We start from the raw sequence: 26,956 nt of genomic DNA on the forward strand, positions 1-26,956 counted from the left end.
TCATGGGGTAGGGGCCCCTGGTCTGCCCGTTCGTGTCCAGCCCTGTGCCTGGCACATGGAGGCTGTCAATGCTCATGCTGTGAATGAATGAGGGGTCCCCTGGGACTGGGTGCCCGTGGTTAGCCTGGAGAAGGGACTTCCGGAAGATCGGCTAACGGGTTGCCAGCGGCAGCACAGTGGTGACAAGACACCAGAGGAGGCAGCTCCTGGGCACACGTGGGTTGAGTCTGTGAGGACTGGCAGCAGGTACAGGCAGGGGAAGGCACTTGGACTAGGTGTCTGTGGTGTGTCAGGGAACCCTGGAGAAAGCAGCAAGCCTTACCAAGTTCCAAGAAACAGTGAAGTTGTGGGGAGGCCCAAGTCCAGAGCCAGATGTCCAGGTTTGACCTTGACCCTGTTTCTAACTGGCTGTGTGGTCCCAAGAGAGCAGCTTCCCATCTCTGTGCCCGCAGACTGGTGTCCACGGAGATGCCCCAGACTCGGGAGTGGCTGTGGGATGACGGATCCTACATCCCCACTCCAATACCTACACACAAAGGGGTTTTCAAAATTTCGTGGAAACGGAATCAAATGATAAGCTTATTTGATGCCAAAAATTAAAATCTATGCAGTTTTTTCATAATATTCATTTTCCACCCTCATTTTGAATGCCCTTGGTATGCATGGATTTCAAAACTTTTTGCACCAAAATCTACTTATCTTTCATTCCACTTTGCCTGAACTTTGCAGAGTCCCCTTGTACACTTATTCTAGAACAGAGCTCTGCAGTGGGTGCGGAGTGAGGGCGGTGTGAGTGTCAGCAGGCACCCCCGCCCCTTCCAGCCTGATCCGCTGTCTCTAATTAACCTTCACGGTGATCCTGGAAGAGGGGTTGCTACTGTTCCCACTTGGTTGCTGAGGCTCAGCCAGAGCCCGTGGTGTGCCCGGGGCCACCCGTCTTGAGAGCGGCAGCCCCAGAAGTTGCGTCCAGCTCTGCTCGCTCTGCAGCTAGCCCCTGTGTGGCACATAGGATTCCTCTGAGAAGACATTGCCATGCCTCCATTTCCCAGCCCAGCCCAGAGAGGGCAAGAGCCAGACGGATGGCCACAGAACTGTCCAGTGGCAGAATTCAGTGTGGCTCCACAGCCCGCTTCAGTGTGCTTACTTCCTGTCCACCACACCTAACCACGGGTTCCACCCCAGGCCAGAGCAGGCCATCTGGGGTAGAGCAAGGAGCTGCCTGTTCCTGGCCACAGGGTAGCCTGATGCTGAGGTTCAAGGTTAGACAGATGACCTTCCTGCTATCTTGCAACACTGAGGTTGGATAAGTAGGTGAGCTGATGGATGAAGAAGCCTTGGAGAAGGTAAAAATTGGACACATGTGTGAGACAGGTGAGCCGGCACCTGCAGCTGTTCTTGTCATTACCAGCTGGGCCCAGAAGAGCCCAGATTCTTGGGGGGGGGGTGGCAGGAATGTCGTCCAGATCACTTTTTGTCATCTGTCTCTACTGTGCGCGCTCTCTCTCTGTCCCCCTCCCCCACCCCCTCCCCCTCCTTTGAGAAAATGAATCATACTGCACCCTCCACCCCAGAGGCACTTAAGAAGGATGAGTAATTAATCCCCCCAGGCCCCGACTGTCTTATCTGCTCTTCTGAGATTTGGTTACTTTTGGCCTGAGAATACTCAAAGATGCGATACCCAGCCCCAGCGTTAAGTGACTGAGCTGACCCCCCTTTCCGGGCGCCTGCAGAAGAATGCTACACTGTAACACTGTTTCCCTAAAGGAGTCAGTAGAGCGGGGTGATGGATGGCGTCAGCTCGCTCGCTGTGTCCACGTAAGAGACCCCGGGCAGAAACAGATAAAGATTATTTGCTCATCCACGTCAGGCAGCCGGCATCGATCTTCTCGGGAATTGAGTTAAAACCGCTCCCAAGGCGTTTTAGAGAAGGGTTCTAATAGAAAAGGTGGAATAAGAGATAATAAAGGAAAGATGTGCTGGGCTGAGAGGTTCTGAGAGACGCTAGGATCCGGCGGAGGCTGCAGGTGTGCCTGGCTGTCACCGTGGTAAATTAGGCACCCGTGCATCGGTTCTTCCTTTGTCCCATTTGCACCGAGGGCGTCACTCTCTCTATGTCTGGGGGTTAAAAGGGCGAGGAGCACGCTCCAGCCTTCCCGGGCAGTGGTGTTGGGTCCAGGCAGAGAAAGGAAGCAAGAGGGGGGCTGCCCAGAGCCGTGCGGGGGCCTCGTGTGGTTCCAGCTTGGGAAACGCAAGCCTGAGCAGGTGGAAGGCTCGCCCCTGCCTGCCATCTGTCGAGGAAGGGTCCGCCCCGAGCCACCTGGCTTCCTACAGGGAGATAGCATCTGGGAGGCAGAGCGCGCCTCTGCCACACGAGGCTCCTCTGGCACCGGCATGATTTATTCAGCAGCCTGAGACACCTGTGCGCTGGGCAGGTGCCGGCCTTGGTCACTCTCCAGCACCACCGGCCAGCGCAGAGGGAGGAGGTGCCCCGATCTTTAGCTGAGAGCCCCAGGCTTGGGGGATGTGTGGGGCTCACCCAGCAGCAGGCGCTGCCCCCAGGCAAGGGGGTGCCAGCATCAGCCTCAAGGCCCCCAGTGCCCTGGGCCCCAACCCCAGGACTTCCCTGCCGAGGCTGGCCAAGAGGCCCCCGCTTTGTGCAGCCTCCCCCCAGCAGTGCCCCGCGGAACTCACTGCCACCGCCACCCCTGCCCTCTATCTGCCTGCCAAAGAGGGGCTGTGTGTATGGAAACACAAACTAGGATGTGGTGAAGACCCGAGTCCTGGGATTCGCCACTGCACAAGACCAGCCGCATTCACGCCATGTCCAAGGGCTGCTTACAAGCAACTTCTCTCAGGGGCCTCGGTGCATGGAGGCAGGTGCCGGACAGCCCCGGGAGGGGAGGGTCGTCCGTGGACACGGCTGAACAGAGGCCCCTCTAGTACAGCCATGCTGGCAGTTTTTAACGCTGCGCGTTTCATGGTAATTTTGCTTAGAAATTATTTCTATCTGGCCGGTGTGGTGATGCAGCAGGTTAAGCCACCACCTGAGACGCCGGCATCCCATATGAGCACAGGTTCCTGTCCCAGCTGCTCTGCTTCCGATCCAGCTTCTGGCTAATGCATCTGGGAAAGCAGTGGAAGACGGCCCAAGCGCTTGGGCCCCTGCACCCACAAGGGAGACCCAGAAGGAGCTCAGGGCTCCTGGCTTTGGCCTGGTCCAGCCCTGGCTGTTGTGGTCATTTGGGGAGTGAACCAGCAGATGAAAGCTCTCTCTCTCTCTCTGTCTCCTTTTGTTTCTCCCTCTCTCTCCATCCCTCTGCCTTTCAAATAAAATAAATAAATTAAATCTTTTTTTTTTTACAATTGTTTTTATCTGGCTGAAGGTCATTGTGACCCAGGAACCCATGGTTGGTCAGCACGAAGACCAACCACCTGATGCTGCTAGTGTCAGGCACAGTTTTAATTTTCACCAGGGACAGGAAAACACAGCCTGTCCCGTCCTCTTTGGGCCTCGGCTAACTACAGTTGGGTCCCTCCCCAGCCCAGCTGGGCCTGTCAGTCTCCATAGCAACCTTTCTGTTTACATCAGGGCCTGGGCTCAGTAAGCTTATGAAGGGGGTATCAATGTAATTCCCACTGTGCGGGTGAGAAAACTGGGTTCAGTGAGTCCCAGGGCTGGACTGACGGTTCCACCAGCAGGAAGCGCTGGGGCAGGATCACACCGAGACCGTGAGTCCCGTCCCCCCACCCCGGGCATGGGGGGCATCACTCTTAGGCTTGACTGCTTCTCCGGGAAGTGGGGCTCCTCCTCCACTGCCAGGACCTTGGCTGGGAGGGCTCTGGTCTTGGGAAGCCAATAGGGGGAGGGTGAGCCCTGGATGGTAGCAAGGCTTATGCAAGGCCCCAGGGCAACTGGGCGGGGATGAACCTGCATGGGGCTTCCTGGATGGCTGCTCCCCACGGCTGCAGGTTGCCATCTTTCACAGGGGCGGAGATCGGGAGTCGGGGGAGGGAGGCGATGGGCTGCGCATGCGCACGTGGGCGCAGGCTTTACCTGCGCTTTGTTTCCCAGATTCTGAAGTTCCAACACTTGTTTTGTGTTTATGACACGGAAGAAAAACGACAAGGCCCGCAGGGAAAACGAGGAAGAGAGAAACCAGCAGCGATTCCGGGGGCTTGTCAGGCGAGAGGGCGAGAAGCAGCAGACCTGGGGCCTGGGGCGGGGCCGAGAGGTGCAGGGTCCCGGACACGGGGCAGGGGACAGGGGCACTCCCTCCTGGCGACAAAGCCGGGCGGAGGGGATGCTCGGTGCTCGCCACTGTGCCGCACACCTCATGTCCTTTGTCGACCCCTCAACACCCTGTCTCACAGAGAGGGGACCAGGCTTTGGGTGACATGACCTGTGACAGCTGGGAGTTCTGCCTGCCTGCAGCGCCTTCCCCGTGCCCGTGCAGGCAGTCCACGCTCCCTGCAACTGCCCGCTGCTGCGGCTCCGTCTCACCATCCATTGTCCTAGAGCTGCCCCTGCGCTCCTGGAACCGGCATTGGAGGGGCCGGGAAGGTCACCACTCCAAGCCATCGTTGGGTTTTTGAATTTTGCTTGTACTTATCCCCATGTTACTTGAAAGCAGAGTAATGGGGTAGCAGGGGTGGGGAGAGAGAGAAAGAGAGAGAGAGAGAGAGAGAGAGAGAGAGAGAGAGAGAGAGAGAGAATCTTGTATTCACCGATTCACCTCCCAAATGCCTGCAAGTCAGGAATGGGCCGCACTAATGTCAGGAGCCTGGAACTCCATCCTGGTCTCCTATGTGGGTACAGGGGCCCAAGCACTGGGGCCATCTTTGCCGCTTTCCCAGGCACATTAGCAGGGAACTGGATTGGAAGTGGGGATGCCAGGAATCGAACCGGCAGCCATATAGGATGCCGGCATTGGAGGTAACAGTTTAACCCACTGCACCACAGTGCCAGCCCCACCACTGGGCTTTTAGATGCTCTCTAAGGCATCTGGTCTCTGCTTGCACACACGGGGAGTTAGCTGGTCACCCCTGAGGATGCGGTCAGCGGCTTGACCCTTGTACCTGCCGTGATCCTCCGGGTCAGTGTTGTGTCTTCCCTTCCTGTCCATGTCCCACCTGGGTGAGCCCTGTGCTGGCCTCTCTGAGACCCACTCCAGGGTCAGCTTTCACAAAAAGTCCAACTATGGGGGCGAAGTTGTGTGAGTCTCTGGACGCACCATTTTTATTTAAGATTTTAGTTATTTATTTGAGAGGTAGAGTTACAGAGAGAGAGTGAGAGACAGAGAGAGAGAGATTTTCCATCCACTGGTTCACTCCCCAAATGGCCACAATGGCCAGAGCTGGACTAATCCGAAGCCAGGAGCCAGGAGCTTCTTCCAGGTCCCCCATGCAGGTGCAGGGGCCCAAGGACTTGGGGCATCTTTTACTGCTTTCCCAGGCCACAAGAAGAGACTTGAATCAGAAGAGAAGCAGCCAGGACCTGAACGGGCGCCCATATGGGAATCCGGCAGTGTAGGCGGAGGCTTAGCCCACTATGCCACAGCGCAGACCCCATCTGCCCTTTTGTCTGGTGTTGAAATGATGGCTGGATGGGAGCAGCTGTCTTGGACTATGAGGATGAGCCCACACTCCAGGGGCTGTGCAGCAGAAAGCTGGAAGAAGCCTGGGTCTCTGACCCCAACTCTCTCCTTTCCTCGAGAGTTCACCTACCTGGCTGAGAAATAGCTCTCTGCTTTAACCAACTCTCATTTTGTTTTTTTGTTTTGTTTTCTGGTGGCTTTTGGTTGAGCAGTCCTGATCCTAAGCGATGCTGTGTTGGATGGAAAGAGACGCAAGTGTCTAGAGAGAGTGAGATGGCCCCACTGCCATCAGAGAGGCAGCAGGTGTGGCGTCGGGTCTGGACCCAGGCTGTGGAACAAGACAGGTGCTGTTGGCCTTGTGGGTAAATTGAACCCCACCTGCTCATTCATTCATGCATTTCTCTTTCATTCATTCATTCATTCATTGTCTCATGGTTCCCATTGAAGATCGCTCCACGAGGAGCAGGCGTTCCGCCTGGCAGTTGGGATGCCCACATCCCACGTGGGGATGCCCGGCTTGGTACCCAGCCCCAGCTGCTGACTCTCCAGATGGGAGCTCTCTGCCGTCTGTCTCTGCCACATAAATAAACAAGGAGCTAAACACCATTCCCCGAAGCCGGTACCCACAGGCTGGGTGCAGACCCAGCTGGGCAGGACAGCGGTTTGCAGTGTGAGCTCCACCAGGAGCCTGGAGCATGGCCGCCGGGGCAGACCAAGGCCTGCTCACTCTCCTGCTGGGCGGCCACGCCCAGGACTGCAGGTGCATGCCGTTCCGGTAGGAGGGGCAGAGGGCCCCCCGCGTTCCCAGGGCCCCTCAATCTTCCTCCTGCAGGACAGCTAGGAGAGAGGTTTTTAAGCACAGTTGCACCATTTTATGCCATGAAAGGAGGTGGGTGTTAGGAGAATGGCTCGCGTGTCCCGTAGCCTCTGGAAAACCTCTAAGATGTGATGTCTCTGACACACGGCTAAGAATGTTCTGGAAGAGAGGCAGAGACTCATGGGCCTGCTGCATTTGCTCCAAAGTCAAGTCAGGGTCCCCGGGGGATTGTGGGATTGGGGGGGGTGGTGGAGAGCAGGGAGAGCACAGCTTGTCTTGGGAGGCACAGGGACAGCCGGTGCTCCTGCCGCAAGGCTGCTGCGAAAGGCAGACTCGGGGACACAGGGGGACTCTCTTGGGGCCTGAGCTTGGTTCAGAACAAGCCCGTTTCCCTTCTGGGATCTGAGGGACCCGGACATGTTGGCAGGCCTGTGGCCAAAACAAAGCAGATCATCTAGGAGGGGGTGTGTAAAACCTCGTGGAAGAATAAAATGAGCTTTTTTGCAAAGCTGTTTGAGGAGCAGAGAGAGGGAGTTAGTTTCCATCCCCTAGTTCACTCCTCAAATGCCCATGGTAGCTGGGGCTGGGCCAGGTCAAAGCCAGGACCGGGGTCTCAGCCTGAGTCTCCTCTGTGGGGAGCGAGGCGCCGCTGCGTGCGTCACGGCCTGCGGGGTGCGCAGCAGCAGGAAGCCGTAGTCAGGAGCGGAGCCGCGACCGGCGTCCGTGCACACAGGGGACGGGGCCTCTCTGCCAGCCTCCTGATGGTGAGGCCAAATGCTTGTCCCTCAAGTTACCTGTTCATTCCATCGCCCCTGAACTTTTTTTTTTTTTTTTTTACAGGCAGAGTTAGACAGTGAGAGAGAGAGACAGAAAGAAAGGTCCTCCTTCCGTTGGTTCACCCCCCAAATGGCCACTACAGCTGGTGCGCTGCACCGATCTGAAGCCAGGAGCCAGGTGCTTCTCCTGGTCTCCCATGGGGTGCAGGGCCCAAGCACTTGGGCCATCCTCCACTGCACTCCCGGGCCACAGCAGAGAGCTGGCCTGGAAGAGGAGCAACCGGGACAGAATCCGACGCCCCAACTGGGACTAGAGCCCAGGGTGCTGGCCGTTGGCGGAGGATTAGCCTAGTGAGCTGTGGTGCCAGCACGCCCCTGAACTTTTGCAACCTAAGAAACCATCCCGAATGTTGGTGACGTACAGTGTTTTGTGATTCCTCGAGACTGTGTGGAGTCCTCTGCTGGACAAAGCTCCTCTCCACACGGCCACGGCTGGGTGTGCAAGCAAGTGCTCTCAGCGGGTGCCTGAAGGTTCTAGAAGGGCGAGTCGGTCTTCCACGTGACTCATCGCGTGGTGTCTCAGCTCTGCAAAGCCCTCCATGCCACGCGGTGTCCCCCTGCAGTGGGACGGCCTGGGCTTCCTGGCTCGATTCTGGGGATGAAAGTGGAAGTTCTAAGCCTGTTGAGGGTCAGCCCAGCTGCACTGCCGCTGCGTTCTCTTGGTCGAAGCACGGTGCACAGCAGCTTCTTGATGGAGCAACCGCTGGTGGCTGCGTGCAGGTGAACTTGCACCGGAAGTTGACGGCATCGTGGAGCCCAGATAAGATGCCATTTACACACAGGTGACTTGCGCACAACTGAATGGAACGAGAGTGGATGCACACGGCGAGGGTCGCCATCCTCTGTGCGTGGCTTGAGCTGGGGTCCAGCTGGCCCTGGCTCTGCCCCACCGCGTATTCTCCTTCCAACAGCTCCACCGGCTGCAGAGTGCTAAAAAGGAGAACACACCACGGCTGCAATCATTAGCATCCTGGAACATTGGATTCTATTTTTGGCAGATGCAAGATAAGCTGGGCAAACTGCTACCCCTGCCCCCCCAGCTCAGCGCTCGGAGGTCGTGCACCCAGTGTTTCGTGTGTCATTAACAAGAGGGATGCGTGCCCATCCGGGAGGAAGGAGGCTCCCTGTGCCCGGCAAGGACCAGCCTGCGCCTGGGGCGTGGGGCTCAGCGCCGGGCGTGGGGGAAGGCAGCTGGCACACACTCAGGGCCTACGGGGCGCCAGGTGCTGCGTGCTAGGCGTGTCCGGCTCCTGCTTCTTTTCCCAAGCCTCACCTTGCTTTCTACTCCTTCTCTCTGCTTCTGAGCAGAAACCCATAGTTCAGATTTCCCAACAGGCTACTCTGCCTCCCAGGCCTCTTCAGTCCTGTTTCCTTCCTCCCTGTTTGGTTGACTCTGTTTTGAAGACTTATTTATTTATTTATAAGGCAGAGTCGGGAGAGAGAGTCTTCCATCGGCTGGTTCATTCCCTAGATAGTCGCAATGGCTGGGGGGTGCAGGGGCCCAAGCACTTGGGCCATCTTCCACAGCTTTCCCAGGCACATTAGCAGGCAGCTGGATCAGGAGTGGAGCAGCCGGGACTTGAACCTGCGCTCCTCTATGGCTTAAGGCACTGTGCCACAACGCCAGCCACGCCTGGTTGATGCCAATGCATCTCTCCAATCTCGGGCTCTCTTGCCTTCGCTTCCAGACCATAGGCTCTCCCAAGGAGGACCCCTCCTTCTGAGATATCGCTTGGCTCCAGCCCAGTGCTCTGTGTTTGTCGACTGACTGACTGACTGATGGAATGAATGATTGCTCACACAGCCCATCTGAGGCTCAGAGAGAATGAGCTTCTGCAATGCCAAGCCCTGGTGAGAGGCAGAGCCGGGATCTGAATCCGGGTCTGTTGCGTGGCCAGGGTTGTGCCCTTGAGGGCAGATGAGGGCGTGGATGATGGGGACAGGGAGGGGGAGACGTGCTGGAGGCAGGAGCCAGGGCCAAGGCACCACTCTGCCCCAGTGCTCGTGGGTGGAGGGGACCCCGGGGCTGGGCCGCCCGGTCCCACAGTGCGCGGCCGAGCTCGAGTCCGACCTCCCCGATGCTCCCAGGTGCCTGTTCTGTGAAGCGCAGGTGCCAAGCCAGCAGCCCAGGCAGCCGTCAGCCGTTGAGCCTGGTGCTAGACCCCAGGGTCTCGGTACCCTCTGCTCTCAAGGGAGGGGCCGGCTGCGGTGCGGTGGGCAAAGCTGCTGCCTGCGACGCCGGCATCCCATACGGGCGCTGGTCTGGATCCCAGCGGCTCCACTTCCGATCCAGCTGTTAATGGCCTGGGAAAAGCAGCAGAAGATGGCACAAGTACTTAGGCCCCTGTCACCTATGTGGGAGACCGGGAAGAAGCTCCTGGCTCCTGGCTTTAGCCTGGGCCATCCCTGGCTATTGTGGCCATCTGGAGAGTGAACCAGCGATGGAAGACCTCGCGCTCTCGCTCGCTCTCTCTCTCTCTCTCTCTCTCTCTCTCTCCCTCTCTTTGTAACTCTTTCAAATAAATAAATGACTCTTTAATAAATAAATACATAAATGGCCCAAGGAAGAGTCTGGGTCAGAACCAGGGGCCAGTTCCCCCAGGGGGCAGCATGGCCGGCGGTGGCTTCCCCAGGGCCCAGGGAGCGCTCGCCTCAGAGGCCCACATCCCAGCTGAGACCCCTGGCTCCACCAGCTGTGCAGTGATCCTGAGCCGGTTACCCCGCCTCTCTGAGCCACAGTCTCCTTGTCTGGAAAATGGGGATAAGACGCTCTTCCCTGGCTTGCCGAGGACGTTGGATGACGAGTACGTGATCGCCTGTCGGACAAGCCTGCCTCCTGCTCCGGGCTGGCTAAGATGAGGCCAGAGGCCCCTCCTTCCATCGCCGCCCGACTGCTCCAGCCTCAGCCGCTCGCCCTCCCGCGTCACAGCTTGCGCTGCTGGGAGGTGGGGTGGAGAAGGCACCTGTGAAGTCCTGTCCAGAGGGAAAGGTGTGGCGTCTCCGTTTGGACTGCACCAAGGCCAAGGTCACGGCCACAAGGGCGCCAATGAATGCCTGGGAGGAGCAGACGTTCCCTGAGCTTGGGAGGGGACAACACAGAAGATGACGATGCCGGAACTGATGATGATGATGGTGATGAAGAGGACAGGACGGTGACAGCGCTGACGGGGAGGGTGACGATGATGGAGGAGACGGTGGAGATGGTGATGACGATGATGACCAGAATGACAGGGATGAAGACGATGACAAAGATGGAGCTGATGATAATGGTGACGCACAACGCAGAGAGCCACTTAAAGCGTGTTCGGCCCAAGCCTGCATTTGACAATGGCATGTCATAAAAAGATCAAAGGACTGGTTGTTCAAAGCCCCAGATCATGCTCCGCCCAGGCTCTGCCTTTGACAAGTCCAGTGACTTGCCCCAAATCGCCATCATCTATCAGATGGGGACAAACACTCTGCCCTGCCTACCTCACAGGGGGCATCCACAAGGTCACGGCCACGAGCATTAAGCTCCACCCACAGGCAGCAGGTGCAGCCACACAGACCAACAAGCCCTGGCGCAAACTCCATCGCTTCCTGGCTCAGCAGCTCCAAGGCAGTTGGGTCTCTCTCAGCCTCAGTTTCCCCACCGATACAAGAGACTGATAATACCCACTACACAGGTGGTCAAAATGGGTTCGTGTCTCCTGAGTGAACAGCTGTGAGACTCACCCTGCTTAGACACGGGGACTCGCATCCTGCTGGAGAGGATCAGACACACAATTCTTTTGTTTAAAAAGACTTATTTAATTAAAAGGAATAATGAGAGAGAGAGAGAGAGAGAGGGAGGGAAAGAGAGAGAGAGGGAAAGAGAGAGGGGGAGGGGGAGAAGGGGAGTGAGAGAGGGGGAGTGAGAGAGGGGGAGAGGGGGAGAGAGAGAGAGAGAGAGAGAGAGAATCTTCTGTCCACTGGTCATACTTCAAATAGACCACAGCTGGGGCTGACCAGGTGGAAGCCAGGAGTCCAGACCCCCCCATGGGTCTCCCATGTGGGCGGCAGGGGCCCAAGGACTTGGGCCATCCTCTGCTGCCTTCCCAGGCACATCAGCAGGGAGCTGGGTCAGAAGCAAGCAGCCGGCACTCGAACCAGTATTCCGATATAGGATGCTGGCGTCACAAGTGGTGGCTTGGCCTGCTGCCTACAACACCGGCCCCTGACACATGAGTGCTGTATTCACTCCGTCACTCACCAGGTGACAAGTGCCACCCCTGCTCTCAAGAGGATGAGCACACAAGGACGAACAGACCCTTATGTACGCCCCAGAGCTAGGTGGAGGTTCATCCTGTTCATCAGCAGTTTAAGCAGCAAGGTCAGAGAGTGAGGGATGCTGCACTGTCCAAACCTGTTTGGACCCTGATTTAAAGAGTGAGGGTTGGGCCGGCGCCGCGGCTCACTAGGCTAATCCTCCGCCTTGCGGCGCCGGCACACCGGATTCTAGTCCTGGTCGGGGTGCTGGATTCTGTCCCAGTTGCCCCTCTTCCAGGCCAGCTCTCTGCTGTGGCCTGGGAGTGCAGTGGAGGATGGCCCAGGTGCTTGGGCCCTGCACCCCATGGGAGACCAGGAGAAGCACCCAGCTCCTGGCTTTGGATCAGCGCAGTGCGCCGGCCATTGGGGGGATGAACCAACAGAAAAGGAAGACCTTTCTTTCTGTCTCTCTCTCTCTCACTGTCCACTCTGCCTGTCCAAAAAAAAGAGGGTTGCGGTGTCCAGCAGTAGCCTCCTCCACCAGGCAGACGCCAGCATGTGCAAAGGCCCGGAGCTGCAGGCAGATTGGCAAGTCCAGGGAGCTGCAAGTCAGCCTTCATGACTGCAGGAGGAAGAGGGCCGGGAAACGAGGGTCCGAGGGGTTAAGCAGCCCACTCCGGGTCACACAGCCAAATTCTGGCCTGGCTGGGATCAGAACCCAGGCTCCTGACGGAGACAGGTTTTACTCCGGGGCAGAGTGGTCAGATGACAGGAGTGGCGGGGGGTGGGGCTGGTCCCGCCATGCTCCTGGTGACCTCTGGCGAGCTCTGGTATACCCGGCTTGTTCTGTGCAGTGACGGGCGCGTGACCCCGTGCCCCACCCCGGCTGCCGGGCTTGTGCGGCCGCTGACCCACTGACCTCTGCTGCAATCGAGGGCTGACTCAGACTCCTGGGCTTGCCCTGGCCGGAGGCCTGGGCAGGGGATGCTCAGCAGGAACGCTGCAGTGGGCAGCAAAGGGCACCGTTTGGAGTCAGGACCGGACATCAGCCCATGCTGCACTTGGTCAAGCCGCCCAGTGTCTTTCTGTCCACAACATAGAAGACTGGGCCACCCGACCGCTGAGGCACTGCCAGCTCTCCGCCTCTGGCCAGTGCTTCCCAAGCCTTGGCAGGTATCAGAGGCAACGCAAGGGGCTGGCGTGGTGGCACACAGGGTTCACTGCCACTGGCATGGCCAGCATTCTCTAGCAGACTGCCAGTCTGAGTGCCGGCTACTCTGCTTCCCACCTGGTTTCCTGCCAGCGCACCTGGGAAGGCAGCAGATGACGGCCCCTCCCACCCACGTGGGAGACTCCCATCGAGTTCCTGTGGCTCCTGGCTTCCGCCTGGCCCAGCCCTGGCTGTGGCAGCCATTTGGGGAATGAACCAGCAGATGAAATAGTTCTCGCTTTGTCTCTCCCACTCTCTCTGTTACTGTGCCTTTTCAAATTAATTCTTTAAAAAGAAGAAAAAAAAAAAAAAAGGACCACCAGGAGGGCTGGTGCAAACCCCCAGAGCTGCGGATTCCGTGGGGCGGGGCGGGGCTGAGACTCTGCGGATGTGAGAAGCCCTACAGATGCTGACGCTGCGGCCTGCGCTTTGAAAACCAGCTGCACATTAGCCTCCCCCGGGGGAGCTTTAAACAGCGCAGCGCTCAGCCCCGGCCACAGAGCAATTAAATCAGCATCTCCGAGCGGAGGAGAGCACAGCCCCCCGAGGCGCCTGCAACGCGCTGCCAGCCTTGGGCAGCACTGTTCTAGGAAGGCAGCCGGGACCGCCACAGGACACCGGCAAATGCTTTATTTCCCTTCGGAGAAATTCACCTCGGCCCCAGCTGAGACGTCCACCTGAGCCTCAGTTTCTCCTGCTGGACGTGGGGCGGGTAGGAGGACTATGTAGAGCGCTGCCTCGCTCTGTCGGCCCTCCCCCCACCCCCACCGCTCCCCAGCCCTCCCCCCTCCGCCACCTTGTCCCCAAGGAGCGCTTGTGCATTTTGGAAGCCGCACGATTCACTGAGCATTTATTGAAAATTTACGGCGGGCGAGCAGGGACGAATCAGGCCCGGTCCCCACCCCAAGCAAGGCAGGATGTGACACAGGAAGCAATCGCGATGAGCGCTACTGCATGCAAGGCTCTTTTAGAGTTTATTTCTGACATCTATTGACAGCTATTGTTAACGCCCACTGTACAGCCAGAGAAACTGAGGCTTAAACAGCCAGGCTCTGGTGCCCAGGGGAGGATGAGGTACACACTGTTAGGAAGGCTAGAGAGAGGCTCTGTGGCACGCGTAGGAGTTTGATGAGCAAGAAAATGTGGACCCAGGAGTTGGAAGGACGCTAGGCGCTCCATGGGACCCGCACACGCAAAGGCTGCAAGACGAAAACGAAGCCAGCGTAGGCTGGCGGCAGGGCACGGCGGGACGCGGATCCCGGTTGCAAGCCTTGCACGCCAGGCCAAAGTGTCCAGATTTTATGTCTTCAGCTACAGGGAGCCCTTTAAAACTCCTGAGCAGGGGATGGCATTTTTAAGGAAAAGATTTAGGTGGTCAAGGGCTATGAGAGGGGGCACCAGGGAGCCCAGTGAGGAAGGAGGTGGCTATAGCTAAGGGTCCCCATGAGAAACAGTGTGTGCCAGGGGGTCGGGAATGGGCACAGGCAGGAGGCACATGGGTCCTTCATGTGCACCTGCTGTCGACTGACCCTTTCTCCACCGGGGAGTGGGGTGAGGCAGAAGGCAGAGCCCGGACGGCTCCCATTGTGTGGGGATACGGTCGGCGGGGCGTGACCCATTGCCCCTGCAGAGGGAGTGAGTATTAGGTTTCTGGGCTGGCTCGGAGCTGGCCGCCTGCCACCTTCCTGGGGCCCGAGTCCTCCTGACCTCAGCCGTCCAGGTGAAGCGTGCCATCCTGCCCGCCTCCCGCTGCCAACTTCACGGACGGCTCAAGGCTCGTCAAGGCAAGCACACACCCTCCGGGGCTGAAGGTAGTTCCCAGAGGTGAGGTCTGCTTATGGGAGGGAGGCGGGGCTGGGTAACCTCGGCCCTGCCTCTTAGGTCTGGACTAGGCGTAGGGTGAGTCCTGCGCCCTGCCCACCACCTGGCCGCTCCACCTGCACCTGCCTGGCCTTCCCGGGTTAACCTTAAACAGCACCGGGCAGAGTGAGCCCCCTCGCAGACTCACGGTCCAGGCCCAGTAGAGAACAGGGTCTGCTTGTGTCCCAGCAGTGTTAAACCCATTTTATAGATGGCACAACTAAGACTCAGGGTGGTGTCCGAAGCAGGGCTTGGGCGCGAGTCTCTCTCCCTTGGAGCTGCCTACCGGGGGCGTGAGAGTCACAGCCACCCCCAGACTCCGGGTCCCGGGCGCAGGGACAGCCGTCCCACGGAGACCTGACAAGGCTGAGCGCTCTCTCACACCTCGGCGAAACCGCCCATCTCCGCCTCACCCGGGGCACAGCTCCAGCCTCGCCGGCCAGTTTCCAGCTGAAATTTAATAACCTTGCTTTGTTTTCCTTGTACTTATTTTTACTCTTACCTTCTATTTATGGCAAGTGATACTGGCTTCCCATGTAAGGCAGAGATACGACGATTCTCTGAAAAATGTGCTGGGGCGGGGAGCGGGTCTCGGATGTAAAGCGTTAATAGGGGGCGCGTGGCCACCGCAGGCTCAGCCTGCCCGGGCTTAGGGAACGGCGAATGCCGGTCGGCGGGAGGCTCCGCCCCGGGCACACGGGCGGCCCCCGACAGCGCTGCGGGCGCAGACCTCCGTGCGGGCGCGCTGGGCCAAGGTGACTCCAGGCCCCTCGCGGTCCCACGTGCGCGGCCCATGTGTCAGCGCAGGGGTCCCTCCTGCTCGGTAGGGGCGGGTAGGTCGGGCACCTGGGGACTTCCGCAGGAGACGGGTTCGGGAGCCGGGGTGGGGGGGTGCGGGGTGGGCGCGGGCTGCAGACCACCCGCGGCCGGCCACCTGCGGCCAGAGCTGGCGTGCGTGCGACTGCGTGCGCAGACGTCAGCCTCCGAGGCCCGGGCCGCCTTCCGGCCCCCGCGCGCGCGTGCCCCGGCGCCTCGAGCCGCCCCCCAGCCGCCCCAGCCCCACGCGCCCGGGCACGCGGAGCCGCCGGACTGCGGCGCCCGGCGGGCGCGGGAGGGGCGGGGCAAGGCCGCGGGCTCCGCTCCCATTGGACAGGGGCTCCGGGCGGGGGCGGGGCTCGGGGCGAAGGCGGGCGAGCGCGCGAGCGCGGGGCAGACGCGGACGCCGGGCCGGGCTGCTCGCCGGGGGCCGCGGGCGCGGGGTGGGCGACGCTCGCCCGGGACCGCCCGCGGGAGTCAGCGCTCCGGCCGCTTTCTGGAGGCACCGCGAGCTCGCCCTGCCGGAGGAGGGGGCGTCCGCCTGCGGGGAGTCGGGGGCCGCGCAGAAAGTTCTCCTCCGCGGGAGGGCGCGGGGAGGAGGCGGGCTAAGGCGAACTTGGGGCGGCGTTCACGGCCCCCTCCCACACACGCGAGCGGAGCTGAGCGCCCTGCTCCTCCGTCAGCTGCTGGCGTCGCCTCGCGGGGAGAGCTGCGGCGCTGCGGGCTGGCGCGGAGGCCCGAGCGACCCCGTGGGAGCGGGCGGAGAGGGTAGCACGGGCGGCCAGGGCAGGCTCACGCGCCCGGGACACGCACGCATCCACGGTCACTTCCAGAGGACACCCCCGAGCCCCGGGTCTCTAGGGGTAGCTCCTTGATCCCCAGAGTCGCCCTGAGCTCGCCCGCCCGCCCGGGAGCCCCAGGCGGGGACCCTCTCCCCATCGCCCCCCGCATCGCGCGTCTCCAAGCCTCCGGGCACCTGGCTCAGCAGGAGGCCCCCGGGTCGGGGCAGGGCAGGGCCGGCAGTGGCGAGCCGGAGCCCGCCCAGCGCCCGAGCCCCGCCGACCCCTCGGAGCCCACCCATGGGGCCCCAGCTCCGCGCGCCCCCTCGCCCGGCCGCGCCGCGCCGGGCACCCCGAGCCGCGCAGAGGAGGAGCCCCGCTCAGTGACCCGGGAGCCGCGGCAGCCACAGGGAGGCTCGGCGGCGGCGGCGGCCGGAACGGCAGGCGGTTCCCCACACCTCCAGGCGCTTCCTGGCAGCCCTCCGCGCCGTGCCAAAGGCCTGGCCCGCCAGGTAGGAGAGAGACGGGCAGCAGCCTCGGGGAGTGGGGTCGAAGTGGGGCGGCCCGGGGGGGCGGGGAGGGTCGGGACCGAGGAAGGCTGGGCGCTCCTTGACAAGCCAGGGGGAGAGCTGGTTTGGGTGAGCACCTACTATGTGCCAGGGTCCATAGCAACTTTACTTAGCTAGGAAGAACTGAATTCTTCGGGGTGTGGGTTGGGCGGGGGCTGCACCCTTTCCAGGAAGGGGAGCCTGACCCAGCGTGCTACGAGACTCTCAAAAACACTGCCAGGACTCCTGGAGCCAGCAGCAGCCTGCACAATTGCGTGTGGGTGGGTGGGGGGTGTCTGTGATAGGCCCTGGGCTGGCCGGGACCCCCTCTGAGGACAGCAGGCCAGGGAGCCCCTTCCTTACCCGTAGCCCCTCCAGCTTTCTCTGGGTCGCCAAAGACAGATGTCCCCTGCCTGGGAAGAGTTTCCAGGGCTCAGTGGCCCCGAGGGACCCCACACGCCTCTGGCCAGAGCAAGAATGTTGTCCGGGACCTCTTGCGGGTGGGGGGTGGGGTGGGGGGAGATGCGGGCTTCTCCTGGGGTGGGAGTGACCAGGTGGGGGTCCTTTCACGCCTCTGCCTGCACCCAGCTCAGACTGCTGGCATTAAGTGCCACAAAGAAAGGAACCCGGGGCTTGAGGCCTGCTGTGTGTGCCCTTTGGCTGTACCGGCCTCTGGCCAGGCTGTGGGTTTGGCCCCCCATTTAATGGAGAAACAGCCTGAGCCCCAGGAGGCCGAGTCATTGGCCAGGTCGGGGAGAGGCAGAGCTGGGCTGTGGAGAGCCGTGGCTGCCTCCCTGCTGCTGTCCTGATCCAGGGCCCAGGGGGTTGGCTGGGGGTGGGCGGAGCTGCGGCCAGGGTCTGCAGTGGGGGGGGGGAGCAGAGGGGCTGGGGGAGGGCGAGTGCAGTGAAGCCGGCTGTGGGGTGCCCACCGAGAGGACACGGGCGTCCCCACCCTCAGCCTGCTGTCCCTGCCTGTGTGACCCCCCTCTTCCAGGCAAGCCTTGGGGGAGAGGGGTGCGAGGGAGGAGTGAACCAGCAGGTGTACTTACAGGGTCTGCAGGTGAGCCAGGGGGGTGGGGGGAGTGAGGTGGTAATGTGCCTCCGGGGTCACTCCCGCTGCCACCAGCCGAGGCTTCACTCCACTGCACACTGTTCTCCTAAGGACTCTGGTTTGGGCCAGGGGTGGGTTCTCATAGCGATCAGAGCTCAGCCAGGAGCCCAGCAGCCTGGTGGTTTCCCTGCCCAGCCAGCCGGCTGCTGTGTGCAGCAGGGCAGGCGACTCAGCCTCCCTGCCCATCAGCATCCCGTCAGTCCAGTGGGAGGGGAGCAGTGCGTCCCCGACGGGACTGCTGGGAAGTGGGAACAAGGCAGGGTCAGTCGCCTGCCTGGCCAGGGTCACTATTCCCCTGGACCTCCCCCCGCCCCGCCCCGGTGTCTGTGCCCCCGGCTGCCCTCATGCTGCTGCTGTGGGCTCAGCGGTCATATCAGTGCCTCTGGCTCCCACGCTGCTGGTGGTCACTGGTGACTCTCAGGTCTCCCAAAAGACCCTTTAAACTGAGTCCTGGCTGTGCCTTCCTGGGGTCAGCCCGGCCCAGGGTGGAGAGTGGGGAGCAGGCAGCGGAGGAGAGACGTTGTGCCACGCCCATCAGTGCCCACCTGCCTCCTCCCGCTGAGGAGAAAGAACAGTGTGGGGGCGGGAGGCGGAGCCCACGGGGGCCCTGTCACCTGGCATCCAGGTGTCAGTGCCTCACACGGCCCCACGTGGCCGGGGCCACGTGAAGACTCAGTGTTATCTCTGAGGACGCAGCCTTGCACTTTATTGCGCTTTCGGACTCCCTGCCTCTCCTCTCAGACTCCCTGCCTCCCCTCTCAGACTCCCTGCCTCCCCTCTTGGACTCCCTGCCTCGCCTCTGACTCCCTGCCTCCTTTTTCTGGCTCCCTGCCTCCCCTCTCTGACTCCCTGCCTCCCCTCTGACTCCCTGCCTCCTTTCTCTGGCTCTCTGACTCCCTGCCTCCTTTCTCTGGCTTCCTGCCTCCCCTCTCTGACTCCCTGCCTCGCCTCTGATTTCCTGCCTCTTGCTGACTCTTTGCCTTCTGTCCCTGACTCCCTGCCTCCTGCCTCCCCTCTCTGACTCCCTACCTCACCTCTGACTCCCTGCCTCCCCTCTCTGACTCCTGCAGCCCATTCAGTCACTGATACTAGTTTACCTGTACCAGGAGTTCTGGGCTGGGGGCTGGGGCGGGACTGGTATGGAGACAGACGCCATCCCTGGGGGGTGGCTGGTGCCTTTCCTGTACTGTCTGCGGAGGGGACCACCTGCAGAGTCCTCCTGCTCAGGGCTTTGGAGAGGGGCGGTCTCAGGACAGGGAGCCAGCCAGCCCGGGCCCTCTGTTGGCCGCACAGGCACGGCCAGGGTGCCTCACGACTGTGTGCCTAGCCCTGGGGTCAGCCAGGCCCGCTGGGGAAGAGGGGAGAAGTGGGGTATGGGTGAGCCCTGAGGCAGAGCCCTTTGGCTGTGCACTGTGTCCGTGGACCGTTCACTGGCACCTGCTGGGTGCCTGGCACTGCTGTCCTGGAAGATGACTTCCCCGGTGCATCAGGCATGAACTGGGGAGCAGCGAGGGTCTGACGCCTGGAGCCGGCCCCCAGCTCCTCGTTAATTGCCTCGTGGGCATCAAGGTCCTTATTTGTGAAACGAGAGAAGTAGCAGGAGGAACATAGATAAATAAATAATTAAAATTTTAAAAAGGGGCTGGCGCTGTGGTGCAGCGGGGTTAAGCCACCGCCTGGGATGCCAGCGTCCCGAATCGGCCCCCAGGTTCGAGTCCCAGCTGCTGCACTTCCGATCCAGCTCCCAGCTAATGTGCCTGGAAGAACAGCGGAAGATGGCCCAAGTGCTTGAGCCCCTGCACGCACTTGGGAGACCTGGAGGAAGCTCCTGGCTCCTGACCCAGCCCTGGTCATCGTGGCCATTTGGGGAGTGAACTGGCAGATGGACGACCTCTCTTCAGATAGATAAATAAATCTTAGACAAGAAAAAAGAAAAGTAGCAGGAAGGGCTTCAAAATGGTCATGGAAATGTGAGATTATAAGACAGAGAGCACCTGGCAGGAACTCGGGGAAGCCCCTCCCGTGTGCTCCATCGCGCGGGGTCAGGTCCCTCCATGGCCGGCTGCTGGCTGTGTGAGGGTGAGCAAGTGCCTTAACCCCTCTGGGCCTGTGTCCTCACCACCGGGCTTCAGAGTTTTGTTGCCACTGGCTCCCGCGGCTCTGTACTTGGCTTGGTGCTCGGTGATGGGCCTGGGGTCGGGGTGCGCCCTGTAGGCTTCCTGCGTGCGCCTCCTCGCGGCCTGTTGTGGTCACGTGGGCACCCTGGCAGTGGCCCTGGCGGGAGGTCTGGGAGAGGTATTTGGAGAGCCATAGCTGGGCAGGGGGGAGCAGACATGGCCACGTGCCAGGAGATGCACGCGCCGGAGGTCTCCGTGAGAGCCGTCTGAAGCACTCTTCAGTGTTGTGGTAGGGATGGTGTGAGGTTTGTGGCGAATGGATGAGACACTCAGAGCTGCTGATGTGGGGCACTCAGGGGTGGGAGCCCAGTCTTGGCCCATTTGATGGGCAAACAGCAGACAAAACCTGCTTCCCTCTGCCTGCAGCCCCCACTCGCCCATCCTGCCCAGTGCCTTGTGCAGTGCCCAACCTGTGCTACTGGTGGAAGCCCCCTGAGGACCACGGGGATTATCTCAGCAGGCCTGTACCCACTTGCAGATCTGGGGCCGGCTCGCTATCCTGTAGAGCGGGGAGGGGTTTCTGCTGGCGGGGGGCGACTTGTGGGGCTCAGGAGGGTGGCTGGGCTGTGAAAGGCCTTTGGAGCCGTGGAGGCAGGCTCGCTCAGCTCCACCTGGGCTTTGGAGCTGGGTCTGTCCCAGCCTCTTCCATGGGGTCCAGAGGCTCCCATGGAAACTTCTGGATGGTTCCCCAGAACCGTGAGCCCTTGCAGTTGGGAGCAAAGCTTGAGTCACCAGTGAGCCATTCCCCTGCTGCCGTCCTCTGCGTCTCCCAGAGGCCGGAGTGAACTCCCAGGGCCTGGGAGGCAAAGTCTTGGGGCAGGAGGTGGAGAGGCTGTCGGCCAGCCGTGGGCAGTGGGCGCCCTCCAAGTCCAAAGCCATGGTCTCAAGCACATCCTGCCCGTTGGCTGCAGCAGCCTAGGGCGTCAGCTCGGAGGCTGTGACCTGGACGTAAAGACTTTCCCTCCCCGGGGTGCCAGGAGATGCATGCCTGTGGCTTCCCGGGTCTGCCCCTGCATCGCGAGCCCCAGGAAGCCAGGGCTGCAGAGGGCGTCTGAGCCGGGGCAGAGCGGGTGCTGAGATCCGGTGACATCCGTGAGCCGTTGCCCTGTGCTCAGGCCTTTGCGGCAAGCCTGGGAACTGGGCTCGCTTCACAGGTGAGACAGGCGACTCCCGGAGAGGTGGAGCTGCTCGCCCGGGGTCAGTGGTGAGGGGGAGGGAGGACCCAGCCCTGCAGCCCGAGCACGAGTGGGCGAGCAGTGCACAGGTGAGCGAGTGCACGAACGAGGGAGTGAAGGAAAGACAGGGAGGGACCGAGCGGGGTGGAATGCCAAGGCTGCGTCCAGGGAACCTAGTCAGACGGTCCCATTTTGCAGATGCAAAACTGAGGCCTACCTCGAGGCCCCCTGACACGTGCTCCTCTGGCTTTTTGTCCCAGCCCCGAGCCATGATGAAGACCCTGTCCAGCGGGAACTGCGCGCTCAGCGTGCCCGCCAAGAACTCGTACCGCATGGTGGTGCTGGGTGCCTCCAGGGTGGGCAAGAGCTCCATTGTGTCGCGCTTCCTCAACGGCCGCTTCGAGGACCAGTACACGCCCACCATCGAGGACTTCCACCGCAAGGTGTACAACATCCGCGGCGACATGTACCAGCTGGACATCCTGGACACCTCCGGCAACCACCCCTTCCCCGCCATGCGTAGGCTCTCCATCCTCACAGGTGAGGCCCGCCCGCCCCGGTTCCCTGTGCGCGGTGCTGCCTTCCACAGCATTCTGGGAACAGAACGGCGGGTCACGGGCTGGGGTGTCCTGGCACCCAGGTCTCTGCCCTGTCTCGGAGAGGCGAGGGCCGGGCCTGGGCACAGCCTGGGCACGAGTGGCAGCCTGGCCCCAGGCTCATAACCCTCGCGGCAAACCTGGGACACAGGTGTCAGCCCCCATTTTACAAGTGGGGAAACTGAGGCCGGGGGTTCCGGGACTTGCTGCAGGGGTCGCACAGCTGGTGGGCGCTGTCTGTCTCTTGGGCTTCTTCACCCATCCGGGCTGAGCTGTGGCCTCAGCCGCTGTGGGTCCTGGGGGAAGGACAGGGTGTGGGGCGCCGGGCGCCTGGAGGTGGGGCTCTGGCTCTTGTCCCCGCCCTCAGGTGATCAGGTGGCAGCTGAGAGGGCAGGCCCAGAGACCGTCTGAGGCCGGGTTTTATCCCTGCGTGCCTCAGGTTCCCTGTCTGTAACACTGTGTCACGTGAACACCTGACTCAGGGCCCTGCGAGAACGGAGCTGACGCACGTGCGGTGCTCAGTGTCGGGCGTAGAGTGAGCGGCGCGTGCAGCGTGCCTGCCTGCCGCGGGCCGCGGAAGGGAAGAGTGAGCGAGGACTCAGGGCCCTGCCAAGGGCTCCGAGCCGTGGCAGCACCGAGGCCGGCGCTGGGCCCATCCCTGAATGCCCTGAGCACGCGGCCCCCGCTTCCTCGGGGACTGCGTGACCCCGACTGCACAGGCGCCCCCCCCCCCCCATGCTGGTGCGGGAGCGTGCAGGTAGAGGAGCCCCGGCAGCCAGTGTCACAGAGGTCCGGTCCGGACGGCCTGGTCTCCGCCTCCTCACCGCACAGGGTCGCCCCCCTCTCCCTCCCTGTGAGGCTGCAGGACTGTGAGCACAGTGGGGTGGGGGCGGGGAGGGGGCAGCGGGCAGCCCACGGTGATGGGAGGGGCTGCGTGCCCACCGATGTCAGGCCAGTGTCACCGGGAGGGGGAGAGGTGCGGAGAGGGACGATGCCTTCTTTATTCAGTTTTTAAGAGGTTGGTTTATTCATTTGAAAAGGGAGGGTGACAGAGAGAGAGGGAGACAGAGAGCTTCCATCTGCTGGTTCACTCCCCCAGTGGCCACCACGACCAAAGCCAGGAGCCTGGCAGGGACCCAAGCACTCGGGCCACGTTCCGCTGCCTTCCCAGGCCGTTAGCACGGAGGTGGATGGGCGGCGGAGCAGGTGCGACTTGAACGTGTGCTCTCATGGGATGCGGGCGTCAGAGCCGGTGCCTTAACCTGCTGCGTCCCTGCGCTGGCCCCAGAGTGAGTTCGGGGTCATGCACCCGCTACGCTGTCAAACCCTGCCTCCGACACGGCAGACAAAGCTAACGCCCCTTGGCTGTGTGCCCCCCCCCCAGGGGAGCCACCCCAGCGTGCTGTGGACTCTCTCTGTCTGGGCCCCTTCGAGGAGGGAGTTTGTCATTCTGAGCACATCTGTCCCCAGTTTGCTTTGTTCCCGCCCTGGCCTGCACCTCGCGTTCCAGCCTAGTGCTGGTGCAGAGCCAATCCTGAAAGCCGGCTTCCCGTCCAGCTGCTAGCCGCGCCGGCCTCCGGCTCTGGGCCTCAGGCTCTCCCATTTGACCCCAGGAGCCCGGGGCTAGCCTGATGGGATGCAGTGCCTTCCAGAACGGCCCACACTGTCATTCTGTGCCCTCCATGCCACCCAGTGAGCCGGCCTCAGTGACACCCCAGTGCCAGGCCCTGGGGAGAGGAGATGAGCAGGTGCTGGGTTCAGGGCACCCTGTTGGCCGGACGCAGCTCTGAACACGGCCTGTGCTGTCACGGGGGTGCCTGGCGTGCTCTGGGGTCTGGAGGAAGGCAGCGGCGGCTTGGCCAGACACTCTCGGAACCAGGGCCGCCTGCTGGCTCCTTGAAGTCCTGGTTTCAGGACTCTCACATCTACACCACAGGCCGTTAAAAAGTTTGAGCCAAAGAGAGGCAGGGGCGTGGGCAGTGAGATGCCAGTCATTGTTGAGCCTGGGGAATCGGGGTGGAGCCAGCTTCACCCCGCTCCTGCCGTCTCGCGCCGGGCCCTGCTGCTGGTCGCTAACCTGCAGGGCTGCCGCGGAGCTGGCCTGGGCCTTGAAGGCAGCGCTCACGCACTCACCCCGTGATTACCCAAGAAGCAGAGCCCCAGCCGTGAGCCGACAGCTGGGCTGAGAGCCTGGACTTCCATGCTGAACCCGCGTGCTCTCAGCAGGTGCCTTTCCCTCTGTGAGCCTTGGAGGCTCACCTGTCACGCGGGGTAACACGATCCCCCCAGGGAGGAGTCCGCGGCACGTGGCTGTGGTGCTCGGGTCTCGGCAGGTGCTTTTGCTCATTGTCGTGACTGACACTGGAGCTGCCCGAGCGCCCGCCACTCCCCATTCACTATCTCACAAGTGGTCCCGTAGGGCAGCATTTCGTCCACACAGGACAGACGGGGAAGCCCCGGTGTGGAGAGGCCATGTGGCCTGCTCACGGCCTCGTGGCTGGTAAGTGGAAGAGGCGAGGGGCAACCGCGGGCCTGCCCGGCACCCGCGTACCCTGCCGCCACGGCCACGAGTGCTTCTGGGCTGCTGCTGTGTGTCCAGTGCTAGCGTGGGTCCCAGGAGAGGTGCTGGGCAAGACAGGCGAGGCCTGGGCTCTCGGTCACCCGAGCACGGCACTCGCCAGGCAAGGCCAAGTCAGTGACCGTCTGTGGGTTGTGAACAAGGGTCCTAGGCCCTCCCTGCCTCAGTTTCCTGCTCTGAGAAATGGGGAGAATGAGAGAGCCTCCCATGGAGTCACGGAAGAGGGCGGTCAGCGCCCCCCGCGTGGGGCCCGTGTGGGTCAGCGGCGGGAGCTGGCTGCAGGGAGGGGCGGTCTGGGCCGGCTCGGAACTCACTTCCCTCCCCCTCCTTCCCCAGGTGACGTCTTCATCCTGGTCTTCAGCCTGGACAGCCGGGAGTCCTTTGACGAGGTCAAGCGTCTGCAGAAGCAGATCCTGGAGGTCAAGTCCTGCCTGAAGAACAAGACCAAGGAGGCGGCCGAGCTGCCCATGGTCATCTGCGGCAACAAGAACGACCACGGTGAGCTGTGCCGCCAGGTGCCCAGCACCGAGGCCGAGCTGCTGGTGTCGGGCGACGAGAACTGCGCCTACTTCGAGGTGTCGGCCAAGAGGAACACCAACGTGGACGAGATGTTCTACGTGCTCTTCAGCATGGCCAAGCTGCCGCACGAGATGAGCCCCGCCCTGCACCGCAAGATCTCCGTGCAGTACGGCGACGCCTTCCACCCCCGGGCCTTCTGCATGCGCCGCGTCAAGGACATGGACGCCTACGGCATGGTCTCGCCCTTCGCCCGCCGCCCCAGCGTCAACAGTGACCTCAAGTACATCAAGGCCAAGGTCCTTCGGGAGGGCCAGGCCCGCGAGAGGGACAAGTGCACCATCCAGTGAGCAGGGAGGACGCGGGGTGAGGGGCAGTGCCTTAAAGGGAGGTGGCCCCAGACGCCTGCTGCCCGCAGCCCCCCGCCCGGGGGGCGCCACAGCAGTCTGGTCCAGAGACCTGGCCCGGCGCTGACCTCTGCCCGCTCCTCCGCCTCCCCGCCCGCCCGCCTGCCCGCCGCTCCCCTCTGAGCCCCTGCCTGTGGCTTCCCCGCGAGAGTCGTTTCTCTGAGCACCGAGGCCGCCTCTGGGAGAGCTCTGGCGGGAGCCTTCCCCTCGTGAGGCCGGGAGAAATGCTGATGCCAGAGAGGCCAGGGTTCCTGCACCACACAGAACCTTCTGGAAGGAGCCAGACCCAGGACGGAAGCGCCCGAGAGCAAGGGGCCAGGCCCGGCCGGGCGTGGTGGCAGCTGATCTCCTGCCTCCAGCTCTGCTGTCTCTCCCCCCACCCCCTGTCGGCCCGGCTCCCCGCCGGGACCTTCGCCCAGTGGCTGTGCTTTCCCGTGTTGCAGCTGCTCCCGTGGCTTACGTAGTCGTAGAAGCAAGTCGTGGGACCCGTAAGAGCCCAGTGCCCCTCCTCTGCCAGGCCCCGCCCAGCTCAGAGCCGCTGTCTCCCCTGCTCCCCACACAGGCGTCCGGGGCCCCGTCTGCAGCTAGGCCCGTCACTGCCAGCCCGAGCTGCAGAGTTTGGAGACATTTGCTTGGAGCGGGGCTGGCAGGCCAGGGCTGCTTCTCCTTCATGCACCCATTTCACAGAGGAGGCAACTGAGACTCAGAGGGGCGGGTGACAGGTCCCAGGCGCCAGCCTCGCCCCCTAGCTAGTTCGAGGCTGAGCTTTGCCCCGAGCCAGGCCGTCCTCTGCTGAGCTTGGTTCTCGAGCATTTATTGAGTACCTGCTGGATGATAGGAAACAGAGGAGGGTGTACACTCCGTGTCCCCAGTTCTGGCCTCTGCCCACCCATGCCGTGCTGCACTTGGACAGGTTGGGCCTGTTCCGTGTGCCCCAAGGCTGGGGGCTCTGGTTACCCCCACATACTAGGTGTGGTGGGCTTCGAACCTGTACACCAATGGCCCTCACACCATCAGCTCCTCACAGATCTGTTGCATATCTCCCTTTAGGACCATGAGAAACCATGGTGGCCGTCTAGCGAGGTTCTGCAAGGCCCAGAGAGGGTAGGTCACTTGTCCCAGGTCACACAGCAAGTCTATCAGCGGCAGAAGCAGGGCTAGCTCCAGACGTCCAGTGCCCACCACGAGGGGGCCCCTTCTGGTACCTCCTCAGCCCCTGGGGCCTTCAGGGATTTGGGACGTCTTATTGTCCACCCTCTCCCGAGGTCAGCCTGGAGGGCTCCTGTAGATGGCTGTGGACACGGTGCCCCTGTATATACATGCACACACACGTGAGCACACAGGCACACATGGCCTGCCCCGGCTCTGCACACCTGCACCTGGCCAGCCCAGCCCCTGCCTGCCACTCAGCTCAGCGCGACCACCCCGGCTTCTGTCCCCATACCCCCGAACAGACCAGGTATGTGGGCTGCGACAGGGGTGTGACCTGGTCTCCCCCAGCCACTCCCCTGCTGCTCCAGGTCTCTGTGTATACTCTCAATTAAAGTGGGTTTGTTACAACACCATGACCTTGACTGTGCCTTCTGTGTCACCAAGAGGTGCCTCCCCACCCAGCCACAGCCAGCCTTCCCCTCCCACCGTGTACCTGCCTGCTGCCCTGGCCATGGCACTAAGTCAGTCTTCACGTTCAGATTTGGTAGCAGGGAGAA

The 26,956-nt window shown here is 61.8% G+C and overlaps 1 protein-coding gene and 1 long non-coding RNA gene across 2 annotated transcripts; one reads left to right on the forward strand and one right to left on the reverse strand.

The window, feature by feature from the left end:
- Positions 1–4,808: 4,808 nt before the first annotated feature.
- On the reverse strand, positions 4,809–15,494 carry LOC127491084 (uncharacterized). The gene is made up of 3 exons (XR_007919598.2): positions 15,047–15,494; positions 10,211–10,562; positions 4,809–8,177 (listed from the first exon to the last, which is right to left on the reverse strand). It is a non-coding gene; the product is annotated as an uncharacterized lncRNA (long non-coding RNA).
- Positions 15,495–15,786: 292 nt separating this feature from the next.
- Positions 15,787–26,812, forward strand: RASD2 (RASD family member 2). Its single transcript, XM_051846029.2, has 3 exons — positions 15,787–16,651; positions 21,411–21,690; positions 24,661–26,812. Exons 2-3 carry the CDS (start codon positions 21,420–21,422, stop codon positions 25,188–25,190), a joined length of 801 nt encoding a protein of 266 aa, XP_051701989.1. The 5' UTR covers positions 15,787–16,651; positions 21,411–21,419; the 3' UTR covers positions 25,191–26,812.
- The last annotated feature ends 144 nt before the right edge of the window (positions 26,813–26,956 follow it).

Source organism: Oryctolagus cuniculus, chromosome 11 (genome assembly GCF_964237555.1).
Source record: "Oryctolagus cuniculus chromosome 11, mOryCun1.1, whole genome shotgun sequence".
Classification (NCBI taxonomy): domain Eukaryota; kingdom Metazoa; phylum Chordata; class Mammalia; order Lagomorpha; family Leporidae; genus Oryctolagus; species Oryctolagus cuniculus.